The sequence below is a fragment of the Staurois parvus genome, unplaced genomic scaffold (assembly GCF_062004578.1).
Source record: "Staurois parvus isolate SC_StPar_1 unplaced genomic scaffold, SC_StPar_1.0 ptg000328l, whole genome shotgun sequence".
Classification (NCBI taxonomy): domain Eukaryota; kingdom Metazoa; phylum Chordata; class Amphibia; order Anura; family Ranidae; genus Staurois; species Staurois parvus.
This window is the reverse complement of record NW_028318124.1, coordinates 800,662-828,324: the sequence shown is the minus strand read 5'-3', so window position 1 is coordinate 828,324 and position 27,663 is coordinate 800,662. Positions and strand designations below refer to the sequence as shown.

Sequence of the window (27,663 nt, the reverse complement as noted above, 5' to 3'; positions counted from 1 at the left end):
TACTTTGTTTTTGATTATTCAGGGATTCTGCTTGATATTTAGGATCTATATTTTTATATATATCTCTAGAATCACCTGTTACTGTGGACTTTGTTTCACTTGGGGTGGTTACCCAGGAAGTCTCTACATTCATCATGTTGGTATGACAGCCTAGCTATTGAGAAGGTAATGGAACTATTAGTTCATTACAGCATGGGGCAGCTTTGGTGCGATTTATGTGAAATTTAAGTTTTTTATTACTATATCTTTTTTGTTCTAGTTTCCATTTCTAGGAAGTTATTCTACATATCCTGGTATATACCAAGAATACGTCTGAAGAATGTATGTCTAATCTAAATACAAGATTGAATCATATGGAAATCTAGGATCATATAGCGGAAAAAAACCCCCATTGCCTTACATGGTTCCCTATGTGCCAAAAATCACCCAGAAACGAGGACGCCAAGTGCTTTTAAATGATTTTATTTGTCTGATATGTTCACCGTGCTTCTGTTTAACCTCCCTATGATCTATGTGATCAAATAAAGTACTGTTTGTAACTACTGAATATATATTACTCCGCGTGGATCTTTAAGTAACCACTTTTTTTCTGGGTGGTGTTGCCCTTGTCACACTCCCATATTTTCTATTACTCTTTACCCAAAGGGCTTGGTGTGGACGGGAGGGGGGACCCCACGCCGTTTTTTGTTTACATTTTGGTGTGGAGTTACCCCTTTATATCCATACCAGACCTGAAGGGCTTGGTGTGGATGGGAAGGGGGACCCCATGCTGTTTTTTATTTATTATGGTGCTGGTTTTTAAATGTAATTCTCCTTTTTTTTTCTTCACTATAGCTCAGAAATTCACCTGTCACTTCTCCCAGCTAAAAGAGAAAGTTTTCTTGGAATTTATATCCCTAAAGGAAACAATGTTTACTTTGAGTTTATTAAAAGATACAAAGTTTTCTGTAACTTCGGGGGAAAGTGACTTCTAAGCTTGTGAACTATAGTGAAGAAAAAAAAAAGGCTGGCATTTGCATTTGAAGATCAGCGCCGACATACACTTTGTGTTGCGAAAAAAAATTATTAACAATTGTGTAAACCGAGGCAATATTTTCAATGGATTTTCATTCGTAAACCAAAAATTCCGTTAACGGAGGCGTTGGTAAACCGAGGTACGCCTGTATTAGTATTGCAATCCTTTGTATTGGGATACATAGAACCAACATACATCTGAATTGGCAACATAGCACAACATTTGTGTCACATTGGAGATATCTGGCTAGTTACACTGACCTTGCCCAGGGACCTAGGATTGACTCACACCACAGAAATACAGGCAGGTTTAGTGTTCAACAGCTCTGTGGATTAGTGGTTAGCACTGCTGCCTCACAACGCTAGGGTTGTCAGTTTGAATCCCAACCACGGCAATGAATTTGGATGATCTCTGTGTGACTACCCTAACATACATGTGCTGGTGGCAGCATCTTTGCTTTCTCTCTAAATGATCCCTAGAATGTGAATTAGAATGAGGCCTTGTCTGTTAAAACACCTTTAAAGTTGTACCTTATGTGAATGTCAAACGATGGGATGAGATAAGGGCCTGGACTAATGATTGATTTGATAATGCTGGTTTGCACTCCACCTCCTTTTGGGAAAGTTTGTCAAACCATGAGAAGAGTGAGCGAGAGAGAGAAAAGGATTAAAAAAAAATTACTAAAATAATGGCATGGAGTCCCCCCCCCCAAATCCATAACAGACCTTTATCCGAGCATGCAGATACCGCATGCCTTCAAAGATTTATTTCCTTTGTTGAATTGCCTGCTTGGTTCACACTAGATGCGATTTAAAATTGTGCTTTTTGTTGGCAATTTCACCATATTTTCTGTAGAGTTATTTAATTTTCAATTGTGTTTTGCACTGCGGTTTCTATTATAGTCTATATATGAAATCACTACAAGATGCTAAAAAAGGTAGACAAGAACGATGTTTGAAATTGTGCTGCAGCAAATTGCTTATATTAAGACACTCACATCCACATTCATTAGATCCGATATCAGGTACAATTTCAATTCCCAAATCGCACCTGAAATCGTGCACCCTGGATGTGACTTGGCATGCGATTTGCATGACATGCGACTTGCAAATCGTATGCCAAGTCGCACCCTATTGTCTGCTATTAGAGCAGTCACATGGGTGAGTTTCCGACACTGATTTCTAAAGTAGTACATGTTCTACTTTTGTGGTGATTTGCATAGATATCTGTGTCAGATGTCTTGCAAGTCACAAGGAAATCGGCATCTTCACTGTACGTCGCACAATTTTCAAATCGGCTTTGATGTGACCGGGGTGTAAGGCCTTTTTATGTTTGATTTCCTGAGTGTTTTTCCGATTTATGGGAAATGCCGCATACTAGCAAAAGTGAATTGACATTTCTAGTATTGCATGCGAGATGTGGTCATGTGACTGCCTTAACTCATGCGATAATCAAGAGTGAATTGTGCCCATAGGGCCAAGAACTATTGCCAATAGGGTTCCCTTTTACATCCCTGTTCAATGTTCTGTTGTATGCTGCACAGGTACACTTCACTGTGGCTTTCTTTCTGACTTTGATTTGTGGGGCCTGTATACCAAGGGTTAACGCAGGTGGGAGAAAATAATCAGGTGCAGACACTTTCTCTGACCAAATGAATGACAGTGGTGGGTGTGGCCTACCTTATATAAAGAGACGCAGTAGTGGCTGATTTTACCTTGTACAGGCTACATTATTTCTGCAAGTCCTTGTCTGTGGTGGTTTGGGGAGGAAGAGATCTTGTTGTGAATTGCCCCAGGCCACACTCATGCTGTGCTTTGATGTGGGCTGTAAATGTTTTGCATGTTCTTCCTTCTAAGGTGTGTTTGTGTGTTATTGTACAATGATTGTGTGTTTATTATCTTTGCATTGTAATCCTAACAAATGTCCATTGCTCTACTCTTCCAAGCTTGCTTTATTTAGAATGAAATGCAGTTTTCAGACAAACATGATGAGAAATGTATGTGTGGGGGATTTGGGGAGGTGGGAGGTGTTATTTTGGCATGTATGCATTTTTATATTGATATTTTGATCTGCAGCTTGTTTTGTGGATAAGCCTAAGTGATTCATATTAACCATTGGTTTCCTGCTGTAACCTGTGAAAGCACAGTTCATTAGAAGTATAGTCTTTTAGATTGTAAGCTCTTATGAGCAGGACCATTCTATTTTAGCAACATCAATCCTGCTTTTTTTTTTCACCAAGATATTGAATGTACCTACTTGTTGTTGCTGTCCAAATAAATGTAGAATGTGTATTTGATAATTAAACATTTGGACTATGTATTTTTGGGGGATTATTTCAGGTTCTAGTTGAATGTAGCACAGTGGCTAAATGGTTAGCACTTCCACCTGGCAGTACTAGGGTTGTTGGTTCAAATCCCAACCATAGCACCTCCTGCCTGGAGTTTGCATGTTCTCCCTGTGCCTCTGTTTCCTCTGGGTACTCTGGTTTCCTCCCACACTCTAAAGACTTGCTGGTAGGTTAATTGGATCCTGTCAAAATTGGCCCTAGTATATGTCAGTTAGGGTCCTTAGTATGCCCCTTGAGGGTTAGGGACTGATGTGAATTTACCACATATATATGTAAAGTGCTGTGTAGATTGACAGCGCTATATAAGTATCTGAAATAAATGTACTAGCACCCCTAACACTTATTTTTGCTAGCTATATAATATGCCCAAATCTTCCTTGTTAGAGTGCACATATGCAAGTATGTCCAAACTAACAAACCAAAAGCCCCCTATTGCACCACAAGACCATGTTATGTACCAATGAATAGGTCGTGTTCAATGTCCAGCTAGCTATTCTTTTTCTACAATCCTCTTAACAGTAATAAATTGGGCCCCCAATTTATGTTGACTTTGGGCCTTTACCGGCAAATATATATTTGCCAATGTCATATACACAGTATAGCTGCAAGCATACATTCACCAATGACAAATCCACAATAGAACTGCAAACATATATTTGCGAATGTTATATACACAATGGAGCCGCATGTAAAATTGCTATGGTGCACAAATAAACGTTAAGACGGCTGTTGGAGGCGCTAGAGCAGCTGTCATACTGGAAATACGACATGACGTTGGCGGAAGGATGTTTGCACACACCCGGAAGTGGAAGTGGGGAGTGTTAGTGGATGGGAGTTGTCTTGGAAATTCGCTTTAACGAATTTCTCCTTACCGTGAGTACTCGCAGTTGGATGCGCAGAAATCCCCCATAAAGCTGTGCGAATCTCGCTTACCACGACTGCAGCTAAACTACACGATTCCTGCCCATCCAACTACTTTTAGCTTCTGTTGAGATGTAGGTGATGGAGCTCCGTTACCCTAGAATGATCAAACGACACTCTCAGGATGGTGTTGCAATTCACATAAGGGCCGGTTTCAGACTCAGCCTTTGGTTTTATTACAAATACACACATGCCCCCCACATGAATAAAGTCAATCCCCTCCCACCGAACAATGCAATGGGGAGTGCCTATACACAGGATGTACATTCCGATTGGAGCATAGCCTTTCCTATTATCTATCACTGGTCCTCCCCCATGAGCCTTCTGAGGTCAGCAGACTTCCTCCCCTTCCTCCCATGAGCCTTCTGAGGTCAGCAGACTTCCTCCCCTTCCCCCCCATGAGCCATCTGAGGTCATATTTCCCAGCTCCTAGCAGTATGTCCATTCCCTGTACAAGCAACCCCTAGAAATATCAGTCTGTACCTGGATGGGCCCGATACGATCTTTATTAAAACACATCCATCCAAGATACAGTTCAGGTCGATAATGGGTTGTAAGATATGCATAAGCCTACACGTGGAGTTCACACCGCTTGCGCATTGCGTTACGAAGTCCATGTGGTACTATGCTGCTGATATGTGGATACAGGCCCGTGGTCTACTGCCAGCGGCATTCGCATCGAATGCCGTGGTGGTATACACGCCGGTCTACAAGCGCAGATCCACCATCTCATCCATTACCGAGCTGAGTACTGTAATACATACATTGTACATGCGCATGGCCCAATTGCAGCCTTCAGAGCTTTAATTAAGCCACACGAGAGACATATGAATAACACTCATATATGACACATTTAAAGTTCGACCAACAATACAAAATTTCCATGACATTCCCTCCTGTTTTATCATATTCTCCTCGTGTCCCTTCTTGATCTTCTTCAGCTTGATGGGTGTAGTCTCAAAACCTCAAAGAGTTCCTGTAGTTGTCCCTGAGAATAAAGCTCCACGGGGTACCTGAAACAACAAGACCCGACGCAAACTCGACGCAAACAGGCTTGATTGAAGCGATGATCCTGAAGAGCGTTGGAACCTTCACTACAGGAAGGCTCTTGCAAAAACCACAAACAGACTTGTGGTATGAATAAGGCTTGTGATCCCACGGTGGTCTGGGGAGATCCAGCAGCAGATTCTCAAATTGCCCCTGCAGACGGGGCCACACAAGGCTGGTCTCGACCCAGACAGTTTTCCAAATCGCAGACACAAACCATGATGAGGCTTGAAGCTTGCTTGAAGGTCTTGGAGAATGTGGTCTTCAGAGAGATAAATTAGAGGGAAGCCAGGATGTAATCTGTAGAGAAGGTGGTTGGTTGGTGAGGTCTTCCTCCGATCAGTGGTTGGAGTGGGATCCCAGGAGCAGGCATGGAGATGTGGTCGTCTGCCCGAGCTTGGCTTACACGGTCGATGAGGCAACAGGAACATCTCACCGCGGCATATAAAAGGCAGATGAAAAAGAGAAGCATCAGGACATACACTCCCACTTCCTTCAACCAAGATCCGATGGAGAACAGGAAATCTCCCAATCCTCCCAAACCCTTGAACGGATTCCAACCCTCACTAGCTATAGCTCTAGCTTTTCCCTGTAGTTCACTAACTTTGTCCATATGGGCCTGGACCTTGTCATCGGTGTCTTCTATCCAAGTACAACAATCCTCTCCGATGAACTCACAGAACCCCCCTTTGGCGGCTAAAAGGTAATCAAGGGCCATCTTCTCCTGAAGCACTAAAATTCCCATCTGCCGTTGTTCTTGGGCAATTTCTCTGACAGCCTCTACGGTCTCCTTAAACATACTATCCACGATGACAGAAAAATTGTTCAGGTGCTTCATAAGTTCTATTCCCCAACCTGTCCATGAGGGGAACCAAGCCCATGCCTGGTCGCCCTCAGAGAACAGCTCCCTGTGAACTCTCCCTGCCATCCTTACCTTCTTGTGGACCATCAACTCTTCATGATCCATCACTACATAGGATGCTGGGACTAGCTTTATGAGGGCACACGAACCTTTCGCGTTCTGGGGAAATGTTCTATAGGCTGCCGAACCACACAGAAAATAGTATGGACCTGTCAGAGCAGAGCAGGAGGAGTTCCTCGTTCGGCCTCTGGCACTGAGCAACAGTTGCACAGACTGGGGGATTGCTCCCTCAGTCTGCACATCACATCCGTCCTTCCAACACACGTGGTCTGGTCGGTCAGTGTGGTTACTCAGAAGGGAAGTCTGGTTAGTCAGATTGACAGTTATACCTCCCTCACAGGTGGTAGTCCCAACAAACTTGTTACCTGTGCCAAAGCTGATGTTAAAGCACACCTGAGGGCTGCCCAGCTGCCCAGTTACCCATAATGGACTGACGAGGGTCCTACAGGAGCTAGAGCTAATATTGGTGCTAAAACTGATGTTACCTGCTAAAAATGTGTCATTAAGTTCTACCGACAAATGTCTACGTGGGGGCTGACCAGGGGTCCCTTGCTTTTTTATGCCGACGCGGATGTCATATAGGGCATGAACAGCGGCCATTGCGGACATGTGATGACTGGGTGGGGGCTTAGAGCATACCCAACAGTTGGTTTTGTTGGCGGTTCTGGCTAAACGCAGGTGCATTTTAAATAAAAGGTTGGGGTATCTGCCGTCTTTTCCTCCGTTCACACACATGTAAGACATACAAACAAAAAGAAAAAGGCAAATGACACCCCTCATTCTCTGGTGTAGTTGAAAAGCTTCTTGCAGTGGCTTGCGTGCACCCAGTTGTCTCGTCCCTCGAGCTTGAGTGAGGTAGGTGTCGTCAGCTGGACTTGGTATGGTCCGGTGAACCGTGGCTCGAGTCCGGTTCTTTGATGTTTCTTTAGGACGACCCAATCACCTGGCTCAATAGAAAGAACACCTGTTATTGCATTTGGATCGGGGAGCGATTCGCGAACCCAATGGTGTATCTTCTGCAGCTCCCGTTGCAGAGATTGCACATAACCTGTAAGCTGTGAATGCAAAGACGACAACTGTTGAGGAAAGTACAACCCTGTTTTTGGGAGGTCCCCCAAACAACACCTCGTAGGGTGACAGCCCATGTGGTTGCCGAGGGGCATTCCGGATGGAATAGGGGGCAATGGGGAGACACTCAGGCCAAGGTTTTTGGATATCGGCCATGATGTTGGAGATCCTGTTTTTAAGGATTCCGTTAAGACGTTCAACCTTACCGCTACTCTCGGGGTGATATGGGGTGTGTCGTCGCTGACTCCAGTTCCACCAAAGAAATGCAGTCGTGTCCTTTGGAAGAGAGGTTAGTAGTGGACAAAGAAGACATGTTAGCAGAAGAGGTGTTAGTATTGTTAGTTGTGTTGCAAAATTCAGCACTATCGTTGCTGTCCTCCCCCCCCCTTCTCATCTTCCAACACAGGAAGAAGAGAAGCTGGGTTAAGAATAGTGCATCGTTTGATAGTGAGGTTAGTAGGGGTTAGGAGGGCTTTCCCCTGAGAGGGGTACCTTGCCTTGGATGTCCTGTTTTCGCAAGACCATTCTTGCTGCACTGGTGTCGGTGAGGCAAGGGAGGGGATATTTTAATTCCTCTAGAAAAAGGTGGATCTGGGCCGACACCGATTTGTCAACTTCCTATGAGAATTCATAGGGGTTACTTACCATGGTGGTCACAGGGGCAGAGGACTCATCAGGAATGAACTGCCACCGACCTTTAGGTAATTGGGGACAGCTCCTCCTCATGTGCCCCGTTTGGCGGCACTGGAAGCACCTGGGTGGGGGCCTATCCTTCCTGTGACCCAGATCCCTTGGTTTTTCGTGTGGGGTCTGGGACATAAGAACTTTGGCCTTGTCCTGTTTTCTTCTATCCATTTCCCTCTCTATTGCCGCAAGAGTGGAAAGGATAGCAGGGATAGACATCTCATTATATTCGGTTCGGGCCAGAACCAGCCTTTCCCGAATTTTAGTATCGATGCCTTCCAAAAATTTGGCTCGCAACAGAATGTGCGTCGCGGTCACCTTTACCCCTTCAGTTGGAGCATCAGGTCCAACTTCCAGATCCGCATCCAGTGCCGTCTGCTTGAGACGGCGCCAGAAGCAGGCGCTTTCCTCATTAGGACCCTGGGTGAGCTTCATCATGTCCGTAGTAGAGGTAGCACCATACATTTCTGGAAGCTTTGCCTTTAGCTGTGTACAGAACTCTTTGCCCCCTGAAGTCATCTCCTCATGCGTGGTTATAGAGCACCCTGCAATCACTGTACTGGCCACTTCCATGCCCACCTTTGCCCTCAGGATCTGCGCACAATCTGACCCGCTCATACCATAGCTGAACTGGTTTTGTCCAAACATTCGAGCAAATCCTCTCGGATTGACTCGATAGTCCGGGAGCTCAGCCAGAATAATGCGGATCTCTGCCGGGGTGAAGGGGACATGCCAAACTACCCGTTCCCCTAAAGTCCGTTCCCCCTGTGCATTGGGAGGACCTTCAAATTGCTGCACCCTGACTGGATAGGCCTCGGTCCGGGAAGAGTGCAAGGGCTGGCCCAGCTTCATCGGTGGGCTTAGATTAACCACCTCGCTTACTGCACCTTCAGGTTTGAGGTCCCTCAGATCAGGGTATAGCTGGGGGGCAGGGGTCTGATCAGTGGTTCGTAGCGCTTTGATGCAATCCGCCCTGTTTCTTAACCGGGTGTCTATTCCCCTTGATTCACAGATAGTCTGCAAATCGGTTGTTGAGAAGACTTCATAGTTGGAAACAGAAGGAGCTGGGGTGAAGCAGGGAGAAGGGAGAGGTAGAGGTAGAGGCTGAGGCATAGATACAGAAGACACGGAAGGTACGTCAAGAGTGACGCCACTAACAGAAGAGACAGGTGCAGTTATACTTATCTCAGCCACTGTTGGTTGTTCAGGAACCCCAGCAGACCCTGACCCTGCCTGCCTTAGTAGAGTCAGCCCTGAAAGAGCTTCCTCCACCTCTGACACTGGATCCTCCTGTTTTATTCCCTCTGGAGGCCAGGTATACATCACCTGGTTCTTCCGGACAGACACCAGTTTATGTATGCCCTGCTTCCCTAATTGGATTGACCTGTGAAGCCATAGCTGTGCGATCTCTAGTTCTGACGCCTGCATCCGTGGTTCAAATTCAGAGATGAATTTTTCCCACCTCCATGCGTCAAATGTACCTTCCCGGGGAATTTCCCATCTGGTACCCTTCGACCATTTATTCCACCTTTTGAGGGGTTCTGTAGACTTCCCCCCCAAACTCACCTTCATCAGTTGTGCAGCTGTCCTTACCCTGAAGAGGGCTGGTTCTCTCTTCATGGACTGACTACTGCCCATCGTGACTAGTCACTGGTATATATCCCGCGTCCGGGTACCTGTTTACCCCCTGGAGCACTCGGTGGGATCCTACCGAGAGGCCTGATTCCACCACTTTCCCAGCACAGCGTAATTTATGTGATACTTATCGATCACCCGAAGCGCATCAAGTGGCGGTCAGACTGAGAGCACACCTCCCACTCCCACAGCGCAATTTATGTGATCCTGACCACCCGAAGTGTTTGTGGTAACCAGGCTAAGTGTTATACTTCCCTGGACCGCCCACTCGCACAGCGCAATTTATGTGGTTCTCATCACCCACTGTGTTTGGCAGGCCACACCGCACAATGATGAAAGTGGCTTTTCTCTCCCTTCACACAGTAGCTAACACAAGTCAAAACAAAAAGAGGGGTTCTTGGATGTTACTTAGGGGTTACTGGTTGCCCGGAAACCTTCTAACTGACCTTTAGGAAATTTGTGTAAAGAAAAAACTTTCCTAATACACACAGAAAACCCCCTTTTCAACCTGAAAAACCGTTAAAAAGGACAAAGTGGATCCTTATGAAAAACACGGGACATTTCACAGTAAAACAATTACACAGAGGTAAACCGAAAAACTGCGCCAAAAGTAACCTTGTTGCTGACGCAAAAATCACTCATACCAGCACCGCTAAACGATCTGCGCTACACACGCAATCTTCGCTGCAACCACCTAAAACCGTTTACACAAAAAGTCTGCTGGATGCGAAACACGCAACGCAGCAGCTTTAAAACAAACCCGCTTTACAATAAGGAACTACTTTTAACAAGAAAAACACAAGAAAAACATAATCACTATACAAGAAATCTATGTGCAAATACCCAGACTTCACCGCGCTCACTAAATGTGGAACACGTGAGGGGAAAACTCGCTTAACACACTTTAAATTGGCTGGCAATACGCAAATTTAAAGCTAAAAGCAAACAACTTAAACTGTAAAAATTTGGATTAAAAACACAAAATGGGTCAAATGCATATAGGAAACTTCATGCACATTGCATAGAGATTACTGCACATGTGGTACTCAACAAAATGGCCACCAAACAAAAGGAGCACATGTGGTTAGTCAAGAAAATGACCCCCCACAGGGAAGCACATGGTAGAAACTAGAATGGCCCCCCCACAGGGAAGCACATGGTAGAAACTAGAATGGCCCCCCCACAGGGAAGCATATGGTAGAAACTAGCCTCAAAATTGCCTCTAACCTCTTACATAAAACAGACGTTTGGACAGAACATACACTGGACAATTACACAGCAATATGAAGCACACATACAACACAATTTGGCACAATCACAGAACAGACATAAAACACCAACATATCACACTAACATGCACATGTAACAGAAAGGACCCCCTGCTGCATGCTTGCTGGGAGCAGTAGTGCCACAAAACACTGCACAGACTACATACACACAGAGATCTTACAGCAGTTAACAATTAACCTAAACCTTTCAGCACTGTAATAATTACCTCACGTGGAGGGGGGTAAAGCAATCACCACAGTACCTACAACCCACAAATACTTACCTAACACTATGCAACAACTTTTACCCACTAAAACATATACCCGTTTAATTTTTGGTTGGAAGATTTTTAAACTTGACCAAATCCAGCCAACCAAACCCACCCCTCTGCTGCTCTCCGCAGAGACAAACCCTCGTCTTTCACCCACAAATCAAGAGTTTAGGACAAAAAAACTAGGTCCTTGCTAAGCGGTAATTCTTGTTAGCTAACAGAGAGCGAAATCAGCCACACGAACGCGCAAAAAGCGATCCTTTTAATGGCAGAGAGACCTGAAATGTGCCGGCATACTTTTTGCTAGTTCATGATGGCCCATTCCCCCCTCGTGCTTGGTTAGCTATGCAAGAATACGCGTTAGTATCCACCAGGCTCGCCAAACTGTCTTGGAAATTCGCTTTAACGAATTTCTCCTTACCGTGAGTACTCGCAGTTGGATGCGCAGAAATCCCCCATAAAGCTGTGCGAATCTCGCTTACCGCGACTGCAGCTAAACTACACGATTCCTGCCCATCCAACTACTTTTAGCTTCTGTTGAGATGTAGGTGATGGAGCTCCGTTACCCTAGAATGATCAAACGACACTCTCAGGATGGTGTTGCAATTCACATAAGGGCCGGTTTCAGACTCAGCCTTTGGTTTTATTACAAATACACACATGCCCCCCACATGAATAAAGTCAATCCCCTCCCACCGAACAATGCAATGGGGAGTGCCTATACACAGGATGTACATTCCGATTGGAGCATAGCCTTTCCTATTATCTATCACTGGTCCTCCCCCATGAGCCTTCTGAGGTCAGCAGACTTCCTCCCCTTCCTCCCATGAGCCTTCTGAGGTCAGCAGACTTCCTCCCCTTCCCCCCCATGAGCCATCTGAGGTCATATTTCCCAGCTCCTAGCAGTATGTCCATTCCCTGTACAAGCAACCCCTAGAAATATCAGTCTGTACCTGGATGGGCCCGATACGATCTTTATTAAAACACATCCATCCAAGATACAGTTCAGGTCGATAATGGGTTGTAAGATATGCATAAGCCTACACGTGGAGTTCACACCGCTTGCGCATTGCGTTACGAAGTCCATGTGGTACTATGCTGCTGATATGTGGATACAGGCCCGTGGTCTACTGCCAGCGGCATTCGCATCGAATGCCGTGGTGGTATACACGCCGGTCTATAAGCGCAGATCCGCCATCTCATCCATTACCGAGCTGAGTACTGTAATACATACATTGTACATGCGCATGGCCCAATTGCAGCCTTCAGAGCTTTAATTAAGCCACACGAGAGACATATGAATAACACTCATATATGACACATTTAAAGTTCGACCAACAATACAAAATTTCCATGACAGAGTGTAGTTAGGAAAGTTTAGTGGTAATTTGCAAGTCTATTTTTTAGTTTTGTGAATTGTTCTTTTGTGGAATTCCAGACCACATCTGGACATGGCGAGATCGCTGTCCTCCACCAAGGAGCTGATCCTCATTTGCCGGGGAAACATTACTAATAATTGTATTTTCAGTTGAAAACATGTCCAATTCCTAGATCCATTGAGGTACATAGCAGAGGTTCAAGGTTCTTCCTAACTATACAGGTGGCACAGACACAAGCATACACCCAGGGCCACTGTTTGATATCACAGGGCCCCGTACAGCATACCTGACAGCCCCCCACTGCCAGAGAAAATATCCAAATTATATTTATGGTAAAAATACACTAAAAACATTACTTGACATAATCCCAACCATATTCCTGTGAAATATAAATGATCAAACTGTACTGAGTTCATAAATAAAGCTATGTGTGTAATTGAGGTCTTGGGGCTCATTTACATGGGTGCTGTGGCCTGTAGAGTGGGAATCAGTGGTTTGTTTTTGTGGCTATCGCCGTTTGCAGGCAACCTATGTTATACAATGGAAATGCTGCAGGTTATAATTTGACAAGCATATGGGTGCAGGTGTACAGCCCTGAATACAGACAGTGAGCATCCAGGGCCACTTCCCTACGCCTTCAAACCTGTCAGATGACAACCTATGTTCATACAGCTGCTGTGTCCCCATAGTGTAACAGGTGGCTCCAGTCACATGAACAACCCCCTCATTCATTCTGTACAGGCCAAAGGACCTGTGTGAATGGGGCATTTTTTACTTTTTTTTCCTCAGCTCATTAATTTCAATGGGCTGCCTAACATGTGGGAACATGCAAAAATACTGCAGGCATATTATTGTAAAAGTGTGTTGCACCTAACCGCACAGTAGTAACGTGGTGCCATGTGTTTTGGTGGCTGTGAATGCATCTGTGTTTACTAGACATGTGGAGGTGCAATTAAGTTTTCATCATGGTACCTGTGCACATCTGCAGAGGGCATTGCATTTCTTTGCTGTGCTGGACAATGCGTGCTCTTGCATGCGTTTCTGCACCACAAATGGTGTGAACAAGTCCTAAGGGCCAGTTCACACGATAGAAACAGTCTAGATGTGTTCCAGTTGCGTTTTTGCATGCACTTTTTTTGATGCATGTTTAGCGTGTTCCAGAGCATTTTGGATGCCTTTTTGATGTGTTCCACTGCATTTTGGATGCGTTTTTTGGGTGTTCCAGTGCATTTTGGATGTATTTTTGGTGTGTTCCAGTGCAGTTTGGATGCATTTTTGATGTGTTCCAGTGCATTTTTTTATGCATTCCAGTTATTTTTTCCCCTCTCTTTTTCTAAAATTTAATTAGGGACATGTGCGTTTTAGTGCGTTCCAGGGCATTTTACCACGTTCCAGTACAGTTCTATGCATAAACAATGCAGTCTGTTTGACTTTTTTGGCAGCACCTGCAACACACTGGAACTGCAAGCGCTGATGTGAACTATGACATTGACAACCATATGACCTTCTTTCTGTGCGTTTTGGATGCAAAAAAAGCAACTGAAACACATGTAGTGTGAACTGGCCCTAAAGGTTATTATTAGAGATGAGCGAATTATTCAAAAATTCGGTTCGGCTGATTCGCCGAATTCGCCGATTAAATTCGCTTCGTGCCGAATATATTCGCTGCGAATTTAACTTATAAAAAGGGTGTTTCTAGGCTTCAGAGAGCCTTTATATTAGTGCAGAACACTGTACCTTTAATTTAAATGCCCTTGGAGTCTGCTGGGGAAGAGAAATAATACTGTCAGTCAGTATGACATGCAGATGAGTGCCGTCGATCTTAGCATCACCGCACACTTCACTCATTTGGGCAGTCACGGGGCCAAAACCAGAGTGTGGAGCCACAGTGTGGCGGTGGAGGCAGCAGCAATGGGAGGCCATACAGCACCCTATGACAAAATGGAACCCACAAGCAGTGTGAGGAGACCTGAAAGTGGCACATGGCAGAGTGTGGCGATGGAGACAGCAGCAATGGGAGGCCGTACAGGGACCCATGACACACTCTGGACCTGGCAGCAGCATGAGGAGGCGGTACAGGGGCCCATGACAGATTACGGGCCTGGCAGCAGCATGAGGAGTCGGTACGGGGGCCCATGGCAGATTACGGGCCTGGCAGCAGCATGAGGAGGCGGTACAGGGGCCCATGGCAGAGTGGCGGAGCGTAAGCAGCTAAAATTGAAGGCCATACAGAGGCCTATGTTAAAAAGTCCCCCCAGCAGCAGCGTGGGGAGACGACTATCAAGAGTCCAATGGCAGAGTGGCGGAGCAGAAGCAGCTTCAATTGAAGGCCATACACAGGCCTAGGTTAAAAAGCGGAAGCCGTCAGCAGCGTGAGCAGACGACAGAGACACATGGCGCAGGGTGGCGGTGGATGCAGCAGTATTCGGAAGCCAAACACAGGCCTCGGTTAAAAAACGGAAGCCGTCAGCAGCGTGAGCAGACGACAGAGGCACATGGCGCAGGGTGGCGGTGGAGGCAGCAGCAATGGAAGGCCATACAGCACCCTATCACAAAATGGAACCCACCAACAGTGTAAGGAGACCTGAAAGTGGCACATGGCGCAGGGTGGCGGTGGAGGCAGCAGTATTCGGAAGACATGCACAGGACTAGTTTAAAAAGCAGAAGCCGTCAGCAGCGTGAGCAGACGACAGAGGCACATGGCGCAGGGTGGCGGTGGAGGCAGCAGTATTCGGAAGCCATACACAGGCCTAGGTTAAAAAGCGGAAGCCGTCAGCAGCGTGAGCAGACGACAGAGACACATGGCGCAGGGTGGCGGTGGATGCAGCAGTATTCGGAAGCCAAACACAGGCCTCGGTTAAAAAGCGGAAGCCGTCAGCAGCGTGAGCAGACGACAGAGGCACATGGCGCAGGGTGGCGGTGGAGGCAGCAGCAATGGAAGGCCATACAGCACCCTATCACAAAATGGAACCCACCAACAGTGTAAGGAGACCTGAAAGTGGCACATGGCGCAGGGTGGCGGTGGAGGCAGCAGTATTCGGAAGACATACACAGGACTAGTTTAAAAAGTGGAAGCCGTCAGCAGCGTGAGCAGACGACAGAGGCACATGGCGCAGGGTGGCGGTGGAGGCAGCAGTATTCGGAAGCCATACACAGGCCTAGGTTAAAAAGCGGAAGCCGTCAGCAGCGTGAGCAGACGACAGAGGCACATGGCGCAGGGTGGCGGTGGAGGCAGCAGTATTCGGAAGCCATACACAGGCCTAGGTTTAAAACTGGAACCCAGCAGCGTGAGCAGACGACAAAGACGCACATGGCAGAGGATGGATCTGGCAGCAGTATGAGAAGGCGGTACAGGGGCCCGTGGCACAGTGTGGTGATGGGGGCTACAGCAACTGGATGCCAGAAAGTGGCCGATAGGGCTATATATTGCATGACTACATAGGTGGTTTTTATAGTACTTTATTTTGGCCTCCCTCTCAGCAGGTGTGAAAAAGGCCACCATTTTTGAACGGTAGCGAGGGTCCAACAAGGTGGACAGCCAAAAGTCATCCCTCTGTCTGATGGTTATTATTCGGCTGTCGCTACGCAAGCAACCGAGCATGCTATGGGCCATTTGTGCCAAGGAATGCGAGGGACTCCCTGCCTCCATCTCCACAGCATACTGCCACGGTGCGTCTGGGTCCTCTGTCTCCTCCTACTCCTCTACCAGATGCTCTTGCTCCTCCACTCCTGTCCGCTGAGTGGAAAAACCACCCATTTCACTCAATAATTCCTGAGCACCAATGTCCTCCTCTACCTCCTCCTCTTCTTCCTGTCCTGCCCCCACAGGGGTCATGTGGCGTTGAGATCTGTGCGCCACGTCTACCGCACCCTGACCAGCCATTGTTAACAGCATTTGTTCCAGGACGTGCAACAGAGGAATGACGTCGTTCATCCCATAGTCCTGCCGACTCACGAATAGCGTGGCCTCCTCAAAGGGCCTGAGCAAGCGGCAGGTGTCACGCATGAGCTGCCAATGGCTGATATCTAAGTTACACAGGGGAGTACCTTTATCCGCTTGTAACATCAGGAAATCGGTGATGGCCTTTCGCTGTTCGTAAAGGCGGTCTAACATATGTAGGGTTGAATTCCACCTTGTTGCAACGTCGCAGATCAGGCGATGCTGTGGAATTCCGTTCTGCCGCTGCAGCTCAAGGAGGGTGTGCTTTGCGGTGTAGGAATGGCTGAAATGCATGCAAAGTTTACGTGACATTTTAAGGATGTCTTGCAGTGGGATGGTGGATTTTAGGAACCGCTTGACAACCAGATTGAACACGTGAGCCATGCATGGCGCATGGCACAACCTTCCTTGACGCAGAGCAGACACCATGTTCTTTCCGTTGTCGGTCAACATGGTTCCGATTTTCAGTTTGCGCGGAGACAGCCATCTGTCGATTTCTCTGTTCATTACACTCAGAAGTTCCTCTCCTGTGTGACTACGTTCACCAAGGCATACCAGGTGCAGCACAGCGTGACACCGTTGCGCCCTGCACATGTGATATGCCGGTCGGGTAATGGGACTTGGCACGGGGGTGGCGGCTGAGTACACGGCGGAAGAAGAGGTGGTAGAGGCGGACATCTTTGCTGGACCAAGGACGTGCAAACGTGGAGGCAAAAGCGGCGTGACCTGTCCAAGTTGCTGGTGCGGCTGTGCCGGCACCACGTTCACCCAGTGGGCCGTAAATGACATGTACTGTCCCTGACCGTAGTTACAGCTCCACACGTCGGCGCTGCCGTGCACTTTGGCAGAGACCGACATGCTCAAAGACTGGCCCACCATCTCTTCTACATGTGAATGCAGGGCTGGCACTGCCTTTTTGGCGAAGAAATGCCGGCTTGGCACTCTCCACCGCGGCTCGGCACAAGCCATCATTTCTCGGAAAGGTGCTGAGTCCACCACTTGGAAAGGGAGGGACTGCAGCACCAGCAACTTGGACAGGAGGACGTTCAGCTTCTGCACCGTCGGGTGCGTGCTCGCAAACTGTTGTCTCTTGGAAACGGATTCCAAGAAAGACTGCTGACGGAATCCGTGAAGAGGAGACAGACCTGTCTCTAGACCGGCTACCGAGCCACTCTCCTCGCCAGTACTTCTTCGCCTGGCTGCTGAAGAGGCGGATGTCTCCCCCCGTTCCTGACCGCCCTCTGTTAGCTCTTCCTCACTGTACAGTGGGGCTGAGCCCACAGCATGCGATACTTCGCTTAGTGAGGGAACACCAAAGGACAGGGGCAGGTCGAGGACACGTGATTTCAGTGGGCTTGCTCCCGGGCCATGCCAACTAACGGTTGTGTCTGACGTACCCACCGACCGTTGGCTGTAGGTGTCAGAGGTGACCTGGGAAGAGGAAGACGACCGAGTCAACCAATCGATGACGGCAGGGTTGTCGGTGGAGACACGACCGCTGGATGACACCGGGAGCACTGGCCTCTGGCTGCGACTAGTGCTGCCTCGACCCCTTCCTCTGCTGCCACGTCTGCTCGCTCCTGAAACATTGCCTCCTCTGCCACTCCTCTGCGTGTTGTCTGACATACTCTTTAATTCAATAAGCACCCCAGAAATAAAACCGGATGTAACTCTTTGAACGTACAATAGTGGTTGTGAAGCAGAAAGTCAGTTTATTTAGCACAATCGGTCAATTGCAGCTTGCCGTTGGCTGGAAACTGTACGTTTATGTCACTGGAATGCACTAATCACCCAAAAAATATTACCGCCACCCGGCGTGTAAATGGATCTAACTCTTTGAACGTACAATGGTGGTTGTGAAGCAGAAAGTCAGTTTATTGTACACAATCAGTCAATTGCAGCTTGCCGTTGGCTGGAAACTGTACGTTTCTGTCACTGGAATGCACTAATCACCCAAAAAATATTACCGCCAGCCGGCGTGTAAATGGATCTAACTCTTTGAACGTACAATGGTGGTTGTGAAGCAGAAAGTCAGTTTATTGTACACAATCGGTCAATTGCAGCTTGCCGTTGGCTGGAAACTGTACGTTTCTGTCACTGGAATGCACTAATCACCCAAAAAATATTACCGCCAGCCGGCGTGTAAATGGATCTAACTCTTTGAACGTACAATAGTGGTTGTGAAGCAGAAAGTCAGTTTATTTAGCACAATCGGTCAATTGCAGCTTGCCGTTGGCTGGAAACTGTACGTTTATGTCACTGGAATGCACTAATCACCCAAAAAATATTACCGCCACCCGGCGTGTAAATGGATCTAACTCTTTGAACGTACAATGGTGGTTGTGAAGCAGAAAGTCAGTTTATTGTACACAATCAGTCAATTGCAGCTTGCCGTTGGCTGGAAACTGTACGTTTCTGTCACTGGAATGCACTAATCACCCAAAAAATATTACCGCCAGCCGGCGTGTAAATGGATCTAACTCTTTGAACGTACAATAGTGGTTGTGAAGCAGAAAGTCAGTTTATTTAGCACAATCGGTCAATTGCAGCTTGCCGTTGGCTGGAAACTGTACGTTTATGTCACTAGAATGCACTAATCACCCAAAAAATATTACCGCCACCCGGCGTGTAAATGGATCTAACTCTTTGAACGTACAATAGTGGTTGTGAAGCAGAAAGTCAGTTTATTTAGCACAATCGGTCAATTGCAGCTTGCCGTTGGCTGGAAACTGTACGTTTATGTCACTGGAATGCACTAATCACCCAAAAAATATTAGCGCCAGCCGGCGTGTAAATGGATTTAACTCTTTGAATGTACAATAGTGGTTGTGAAGCAGAAAGTCAGTTTATTTAGCACAATCGGTCAATTGCAGCTTGCCGTTGGCTGGAAACTGTACGTTTATGTCACTGGAATGCACTAATCACCCAAAAAATATTACCGCCACCCGGCGTGTAAATGGATCTAACTCTTTGAACGTACAATAGTGGTTGTGAAGCAGAAAGTCAGTTTATTTAGCACAATCGGTCAATTGCAGCTTGCCGCTGGCTGGAAACTGTACGTTTATGTCACTGGAATGCACTAATCACCCAAAAAATATTACCGCCACCCGGCGTGTAAATGGATCTAACTCTTTGAACGTACAATAGTGGTTGTGAAGCAGAAAGTCAGTTTATTGTACACAATCGGTCAATTGCAGCTTGCCGTTGGCTGGAAACTGTACGTTTATGTCACTGGAATGCACTAATCAGCCAAAAAATATTACCGCCAGTCGGCGTGTAAATGGATTTAACTCTTTGAACGTACAATAGTGGTTGTGAAGCAGAAAGTCAGTTTATTTTGCACAATCGGCAAACTGCAGCACCAACTGTGCACGACAGCCACCAAAAAAAAAAGGGTGTATGTCACTTTAAATTTTCGATTCTTTGATAGCTGTGGCCCTGAGTAACGATTCTGTGTCCCTGAGTAACGATTCTGTGTCCCTGAGTAACGATTCTGTGTCCCTGAGTAACAATTCTGTGTCCCTGAGTAACGATTCTGTGTCCCTGAGTATTGATTCTGTGTCCCTGAGTAACAATTCTGTGTCCCTGAATAACGATTCTGTGTCCCTGAGTAACGATTCTGTGTCCCTGAGTATTGATTCTGTGTCCCTGAGTAACAATTCTGTGTCCCTGAGTAACGATTCGGTGTCCCTGAGTAACGATTCTGTGTCCCTGAGTAACGATTCTGTGTCCCTGAGTAACAATTCTGTGTCCCTGAGTAACGATTCTGTGTCCCTGAGTAACTATTCTGTGTCCCTGAGTAACAATTCTGTGGCCCTAAAGTCTCTGTGGCCCTAACTCTGTCCCTTAATACAGACAGGTCTGTCTCTCTTGAATGACCGGAGGCTAATGGAGAATTCTAAGATGGCCGCGATTTATAGCTCCACCATTACACAGTGCTGGCTGGCTGCTGATTGGCTAATGTGATCACATGTCATGATTCATGACTCATGAATGCATTATGGGTCAGCGCGCCTTGTCTGCGCGCCTTCCCAGAGATCCCCGCCCCATCTTCTCTGTCCATTTTCTCCTGTCGCCACACATGTCGCCGCCATTTTTGGGAAAATTCGATTCGTGCATCCGAAGTTTGCTAATCTTCGGATTCGTCGCGAATCGAATTTTTCCAAATCTTCGGAACGAATTCCACTTCGTCATGTTCGATTCGCTCATCTCTAGTTATTATAGGTCAGGGAACGGGACTGACCAGGAATTGTGAATTCAATCAGACTAGTGGTGAGATACAATCAGTAATCGTATAATAATGTGAGATCTGAGCTGTAGGTGATAGGAAATGAGACACATTAACAAGATCAATAAATAAATAGTTAAATAAAAAGAGTGGGGTGGGGATACATAGATTTGCAGATGGAACAGGTGATGACGGGGGGGTGGGGGAGGGGGTCAAGTTGTATAAGGAGAGAGGTTTAAGAGCTCGTTCACACTTGACTTTATTTCTAACTCTTGCCAAACACCCCCTATGGCGTTTGACAGGTGTTTGGGAAGCGTTTTTACGCTCCTCAAATGCTCCCCAAACACCCTATGTGCGGTTTTGAGGCATGTGATAAGCATTTACCAAGCATTAAAACTGCACCACAGATGCCTGTAATGAAGTTAAATGGTATTGACGCTCCGAAAATGCCTTGCAACCACACCACAAACATCTGCCAGGCATTTGAGGAGCGGCACCATAGACTTGAATGGGAGGCTTCAACTCCTCCTGACTCGACAGGAGGCGCCAGTTTTGCCGTGATGCAATGCTAATGCTTCAGTGTGAACAGCACTGTGTGCTGCCATGTGCAGAATTTTCATAGGCATTTAAGAAGCGTACAAAACGCTTCCCAAATGCCTGTCTGATGCCTGCTGACAAAGTTAGTGTGAACGCAGCCTTAGAGAAAATAAAGTTGTAATGAAATATAAACAGAAGGAAAATTGAAAATTTCAAACTTGTCAGAAGAAAAGGACGCAGGTAAGATTCACTCCCTTTCCACTTTCTAGTCAGTAGCCAAAATCTTAATTAATTGATCTATATTCCTGGCACTGACATAACCCTGGAAATTGATCTCCATATTTTGGGCATTCACAAATGTCAAGGAGCTTACAATCTAATGCAGGCCATAGATGGGTCGAAAATCGGCCGGAAAAAAAAATCGGCCAATTTTTGCACCGTTAGTGGGCTAATTGGTCGACCGTTTAATCGGGGTTTTGGCACATTTTTTTTTCTATTGGTTGGGAAGAAGAAGAATTCCAGTCCGCTATTATATTTTACATGAAAAGTCTTGCAGTTGCAACAATGTATCTATTTGTATTCGAATAAAAACATCTGTATCCGAAATGGATACAATGTTGCAACCGCAATACTTTTCATGTAAAATATAATAGCAGAGCTCTCTGCAAGGGACAGAAGTAAAAATGCCTGCCGTAGACGGGACGAAAATCAGACAATTTTTTTGCTGTTAATGTCAGCTGATAGAATGTCCGATTTTTTGTTTTTTTACATATACTAGGCCCAATTAACCTAACAGCATGTCTTTGGAGTGTTGGCAGAAACACACCCGTGCAGAGAAAGCAATCAAATTGAGATGCAGCCATGACTGGGATTAGAACTCATGACCCACATGCTGTAAGTTCTGAGTTCTAACCACTAAGCCACTGTAGGAGACAGAGTTTGAGCTCCAATGTAGAATAGTTATATTGTTTAAAAATAATGATAAAGCGAGTGCTGGTCAAATTATATAGACTACTAAAATGGTATTACAGAAGATCAATATAAATATAGGCATAGATATGAAGGTAGCAGCTAGCACTCAGGGTATTGGCAACAGTCCCAGAATAGAAATATGTTAAATTAATAGTGCAGTGCTATAAATGCCTGTTATCAATCATCAACGCATGTAAAATCCAAAAAGTTCAATAATTTAAGGTACTTTTATAGTGCTGTCAATTTATGCAGTGCTTTACACATATATTGTATATTCACATCAGTCCCTAACTCTCAAGGGGTGTACAATCTAAGGTCCCTAACTCATATTCATACACTTGGGCCAATTTGGACAGGAATCAATACACTACCCGCATGTCTTTGGAGTGTGGGAGAAAACTGGAGTACTTGGAGGAAACCCATGCAAGCACAGGGAGAACAAGCAAACTCCATGCAGGAGGTGCCATGGTCAGGAATCGAACCCATAACCCATTTACTGCAAGGCAGATGTGCTAATCATTAAGCCACTGTGCTGCCCATTAATGATAATGTAAACTGGTAAATGGTGCTAAAAAAAAGTTCATATAATGGAATGTCCTTCGTGTCAGAGTACCAACTCAGAGAGTGCCTGTGAATGGCACGTGTGGGTTATCCGTGACGAACAGTAGTGCATGAACTTGTGAAAGGTAAACCACCCTTGGGACGTGTGTATTACACTATTAAGCACCTTTCTGGCTCCTGTGGCTGAGCTAATTCCTCCCCTTACCATTTTGGCACCCACCCTAATGGATGGATGGAGCTGGATGACTAACCCATAGCTGCCAGCATACCGCTGCACCCCCAGATGTGTGATGTGTATAACCCATGTGCATTAATACCTTAACATAGAATAGTTACATGATTAAAGAGAAGGAAGCTATATCATTATATTGGGAACTTAGAACTAGACATTCCAAATTATTTGAGATATAAGTGTAAAAATGTTTAACATTTGAAAATAGAATGTATGACATTCATTAGTAAATGCATTAGTTGTCTGATCATTTTGGAGAAACAGCAAAAAATAAATAAATTATAATATAGGTGTACTTTTTATGTTACATTCTAAGTATTCTCTTATGCAAACAGGAAAACGCCAATGGTACAAAGCCCGCGATTGTGCGCCATCTAGCGAACATATCCGGTATTGCACCTAAAAATGTGCCAGACGTGATTCCACATTTACTAATAGTAAAGTAGAAGTTCGTCAATGAGATTGTTAGACGCCTCTCAGAAGACTGACAGGTCTTGATTGATTTAATTGAGTCTGCCTGAATGTTCAGAGTCTGCTGGTAGACTCAAGTCTTAGCAAATCAGGGCCATTATGTCACAGGTTTTTTTATTTACTCTAAGAGTTGTTGTAAAGTTTGAAGATACGGGTTAATATGCCTATCAGAAAATCATTTGTTAAACCATGGGCCATGAACCCAATTAAAGCTCTATCGATTCAATAATTACTCAAATTGAATTAGACACCGAGTGTGTGACCAGCAAAAACTCATTTCTGTGGTGACAAGTCAATACAATGGACAAGCAGAGCTGCATTCATCTTATAAGAAAGACTGATTATTATTTTTTTTCTTAAATCAATTCAGGATCTGATTTAAGAATTTGAACAAGTAATAGTGGCAGTACAGAACATTTGCTCTGCTGGCATTTTCTGCTAAGAAACTTAATTAGATTTAGATGTTTGGGTAAGAAATATGTTCAGCAGTCTAGCTGGTCCAATTATTTCTGTTCTCCCTGAACAGAGAGTCAACAAAGTAATGTCTCCAAAATGAAAATATGATTACAGAAATTAGGATGTATTTCCTTTTAAAGTTTTATACAGGTAAAATGCCGCCAGTCTATTATAATCCGTTCAAGTCCCAGGGAAATCAAAACCTTTCTGACCAGTCCAAATTATGAAATGTTGATCTAAAGTACAACTTTAACTGCATTGCAATTTTTTTCAACACATACTGGTCCTTAATTTAGTCTTATTAAGCAGAGAAATATGCAATAAAATTGTAGTTTTAATTTCTTTTATGTAGGTGGAAAGTCATCATTTTAAAATCAGCATAATAGTGCCTTATTTCTTAAAGTATACATGTGGTGGTGTGACCACTAAGCCTTAGTATGGGTCCGTTTCCTGGTCGAGGGCAGAGCTTTCTATTCAGCAATGACATCAGAACAGGAACTGATGTCGCTACCGTAGACTTCCCCTGATTGCCTGAGCAGTACCAGAGCTTAGTGAACAATGGCAGAGTATGAGCACTGATGGAAACATCCAAGCCATATGTGCTGTAAGCATACATAATTAAGTGGCACTTCTTTAGGATGTCCACTGGAGGGATCAGCCTTTGAAAGGAAGCTAAATAGCTTAGTCGGCCCTGAACAAAAAATGCTTTCAGATTCATGGGAATGGCAAGATCAACAGGTAATCTTGTTAATAACTGAGGATGAAAAATTGAGATTATCTCAATTTGTATATTATATAGGAACCTGCAAAGAGACTTTATGATTCTTGGCTGGAGAGATACTTTATTGTGTAATGTATTAGTGTTTCTCTTGATTCAGTGAAAGATATTGTATTAATTCAGTAGTTAACAGAGTAGATATTTTTCCACAATTTGAACTTGAATAGGTGACTTGGGGCTGTAGATTGAAGGATCTAATATCCAGCTGCTAATGACCCACTGACGTGTCCTATAGGCTTGTGTGCAGATAACAGTAGGCAATTTTAGATCTATTAGCTGCAGAACTCAGCAGGAGAGAAAAGGTCTGTACACACTGAGATTCCAAACTGTCTACAATCATTGTCATTTTCCTATGCTCAAGGGAATATGTTTAATCTCAAATAAAATCCTAAATATTAGTTGCATGGAGATACAACTTTTCCCCTCTAATAGTATGCATTATAAGCTGCAAACAGATACAAAATTGTATGTCCTGGTTGTAAAGAACCACCTAAGGATCAACAATATGGTTATATGGGGACTGCTTGTAGGAGCCATGCAGTGTGTGGACTCATTGAGAGTGTGCTGATGAGCTGGTGTCAGAAATCCTAACCCTGACCAAGCCATCAAAACCATATCAATCCATATTACCTATGGCCACTTTGGAAGACAAAACCTTTCCTACCAGCACCTTACCAGCATTACTTAATTCCACCATAAATTATGGAGCCCTTAATCTTTAGACAGTTTATCAGCATTGAACTCAGTTCCAACATAAATTGGACCCCTAATCCTCCAACTATGAGTAGGTCCTCCTCACATTGAGAGGATGGCCCACTTGCTGGACTGGGGAGAACTCTGTTGGATTTTGTGTGTGCCTGGTACCATAATATTTCAGACGTTTGGGTCCAGAGGTAACAGGATAGAATTTAATTTTCTTCCTCCACACTGACTCATGTTGTCATACCTGAACATCAAGACTAGGTGGACCTCCACACTCCTATTTGCAGGCATTGTAACCCTGATTCTGGAGAAGGAGACTGTTTTCCTCAATCCATTTTACTCTTTCCAAAATTCAAGTGGGAGTATACGTCCTATTCTAACACTGAAATCTTTCAACTCTTTCCTCTGAGTACAAGAATTTTGCACATAGTCTGCCATGTCAGTCATTGCTCAATCCATCCAGGAGACCTTTTTGGCTTTTATGGACATCAAAGATGCTTATTTGCATGTCCCCATCTTTTAGGAGCTTTAATGCTATCTGTATTTTGCTAAGTAGTCACAACCACTTTTTTGCCCTCAGCTTTGGCCTGTCCGCTTCACCTTGTTGCTAGCCCCTTTTATTGCCCTGCTTCACTCTCAAAGTGTCCCTTTAGTGGGATATCTGGATGAACTTCTTTGGGAACAGTTGACTCAGAATATGTCTCTCAGTGTCCAACAGACTGTGCAGACCCTGCAGGTCTGTGGGGGCCCTAAAGTTTCCAGCAATTAGCATTGGAACCATCTCCCTACTGGAAGTATATGGGCCTGGTCTTGGTTTTCCTTTCCCTGGAAAAACTCCACACTCTTTGTTTCCACGATTGGGCTCTAAAGTTCAAGGGCTGTCCTCATCTTTCACATGATGATTTTGTGCTTAACAGCAGCCTCTGTCAGGGAAGTTCAGTAAGTCTATTACCACTCCAGAGTATTGTAACTCCACAGCCTGACTGTTTGGGACAAGAGAGCACAGCCCCTGGCTTATCCCTTTTGCCTGACTAGCGAGGCCAAGCTTGACCTGGCATAGGGAGTCACCAGTTCAACACAAGAATAGGAAAGATCATTCCTCCAATGGCTTGCAAGGGACTCACAATGAGTGCCATCCCAGTGGGCTGGGGAGGAGTTCTAGATTCTATCTCAGAGGAAGTTTAGTCTGATAAATATTCTGAAACTCACGGTGATCTGGTTTTCCCTTCATCTCGAAGGTCTTTAAACAACTCAAGGATTCAGTTCGTTAATGCCACAGCAGTGAGTTACCTCAACAATCAAGGAGCATACAGAAGTCTCACAACTCAAGTGGATGATAAGATTCTAGCTTTGGCAGAACTTCACAATCTGGCCCTGCTGCTGTTGACATCTCAGATGTGATAAACTGGTGGCAGACTTCCTCAGCCATCAACATCTGGACATTGGAAACAAAAGTCCTTTCTCCCTGAGTTGTTTAAAGACCTCTGTTACAGGTGGGGGACATGGATGTGAAATTCCTGGCTTCCAGGATTCACAACAAATTGGACAGGATTGTCTCCAGACCATAAGATCCTCTAGCGTTTGAGGTGGAGGCTCTAGTGACATTGTGGGATCAGTTCAACAGAACAACATTTTTTTCAAAGTGCATTTTAGTGCTTTTCATTGTACTGACCTGGCCCATGAGGTCTTCGTACTCAAACTTTGTTGGACTCCTGGTGAACTTTCCATCGGCCCTCACAGATTGTCTGTATCTTTTTGTCCCAAAGGAAGGTTTGCTACCCTGCTTCTCATTCACTGACTTAACAGCTTCCCTGTTTCAGGCCAAGTCCTGAGGGACAGGGCCCTATCAGATTTTGTCATCCCTACATCTTTGAAAACTATGGAATCGACTTCTCACAAAGTCTACCATTGCACTTGTAAAGCATATTTGTCTTACTGCAAGATAAGGGATTATATCCCAGAAAGTACTTTGTGGGACAAATCCTGTCTTTTCTCCAGTCTGATTTGAATCAGCATTTGAGACGACTTTTGGTCTTTGTGGTTGTTCTTCAGAAACCACTTGCTTTTCACTTCTTAGTGAAGGCCTCCGTACAGGGTGTTACCCTTATAAACTTCCCAGTGATCCTGTGAGATCTCAATCTGATACTTGTTCTTCAAGACTACCCTTTGAACCTATGAGAAATCTCCCTGTCTCTCCTCACCTGCAAGGTTGACTTTCTTGTCACTTT

At 45.2% G+C, this 27,663-nt stretch overlaps 1 protein-coding gene across 1 annotated transcript; it reads right to left on the bottom strand.

The window, feature by feature from the left end:
• Positions 1-4,408: 4,408 nt before the first annotated feature.
• Positions 4,409-27,240, bottom strand: LOC149457279 (uncharacterized). The gene is made up of 2 exons (XM_089683938.1): positions 27,108-27,240; positions 4,409-7,195 (listed from the first exon to the last, which is right to left on the bottom strand). The coding sequence occupies exon 2, from the start codon at positions 7,030-7,032 to the stop codon at positions 5,608-5,610; it is 1,425 nt and encodes a 474-aa protein (XP_089540064.1). The 5' UTR covers positions 7,033-7,195; positions 27,108-27,240; the 3' UTR covers positions 4,409-5,607.
• Between the last annotated feature and the right edge of the window lie 423 nt (positions 27,241-27,663).

What these genes read in the sequence shown, in the direction of transcription:
- LOC149457279 (XM_089683938.1), bottom strand. Translation starts at nt 7,032, where the DNA reads ATGAGGGGTGTCATTTGCCTTTTTCTTTTTGTTTGTATGTCTTACATG.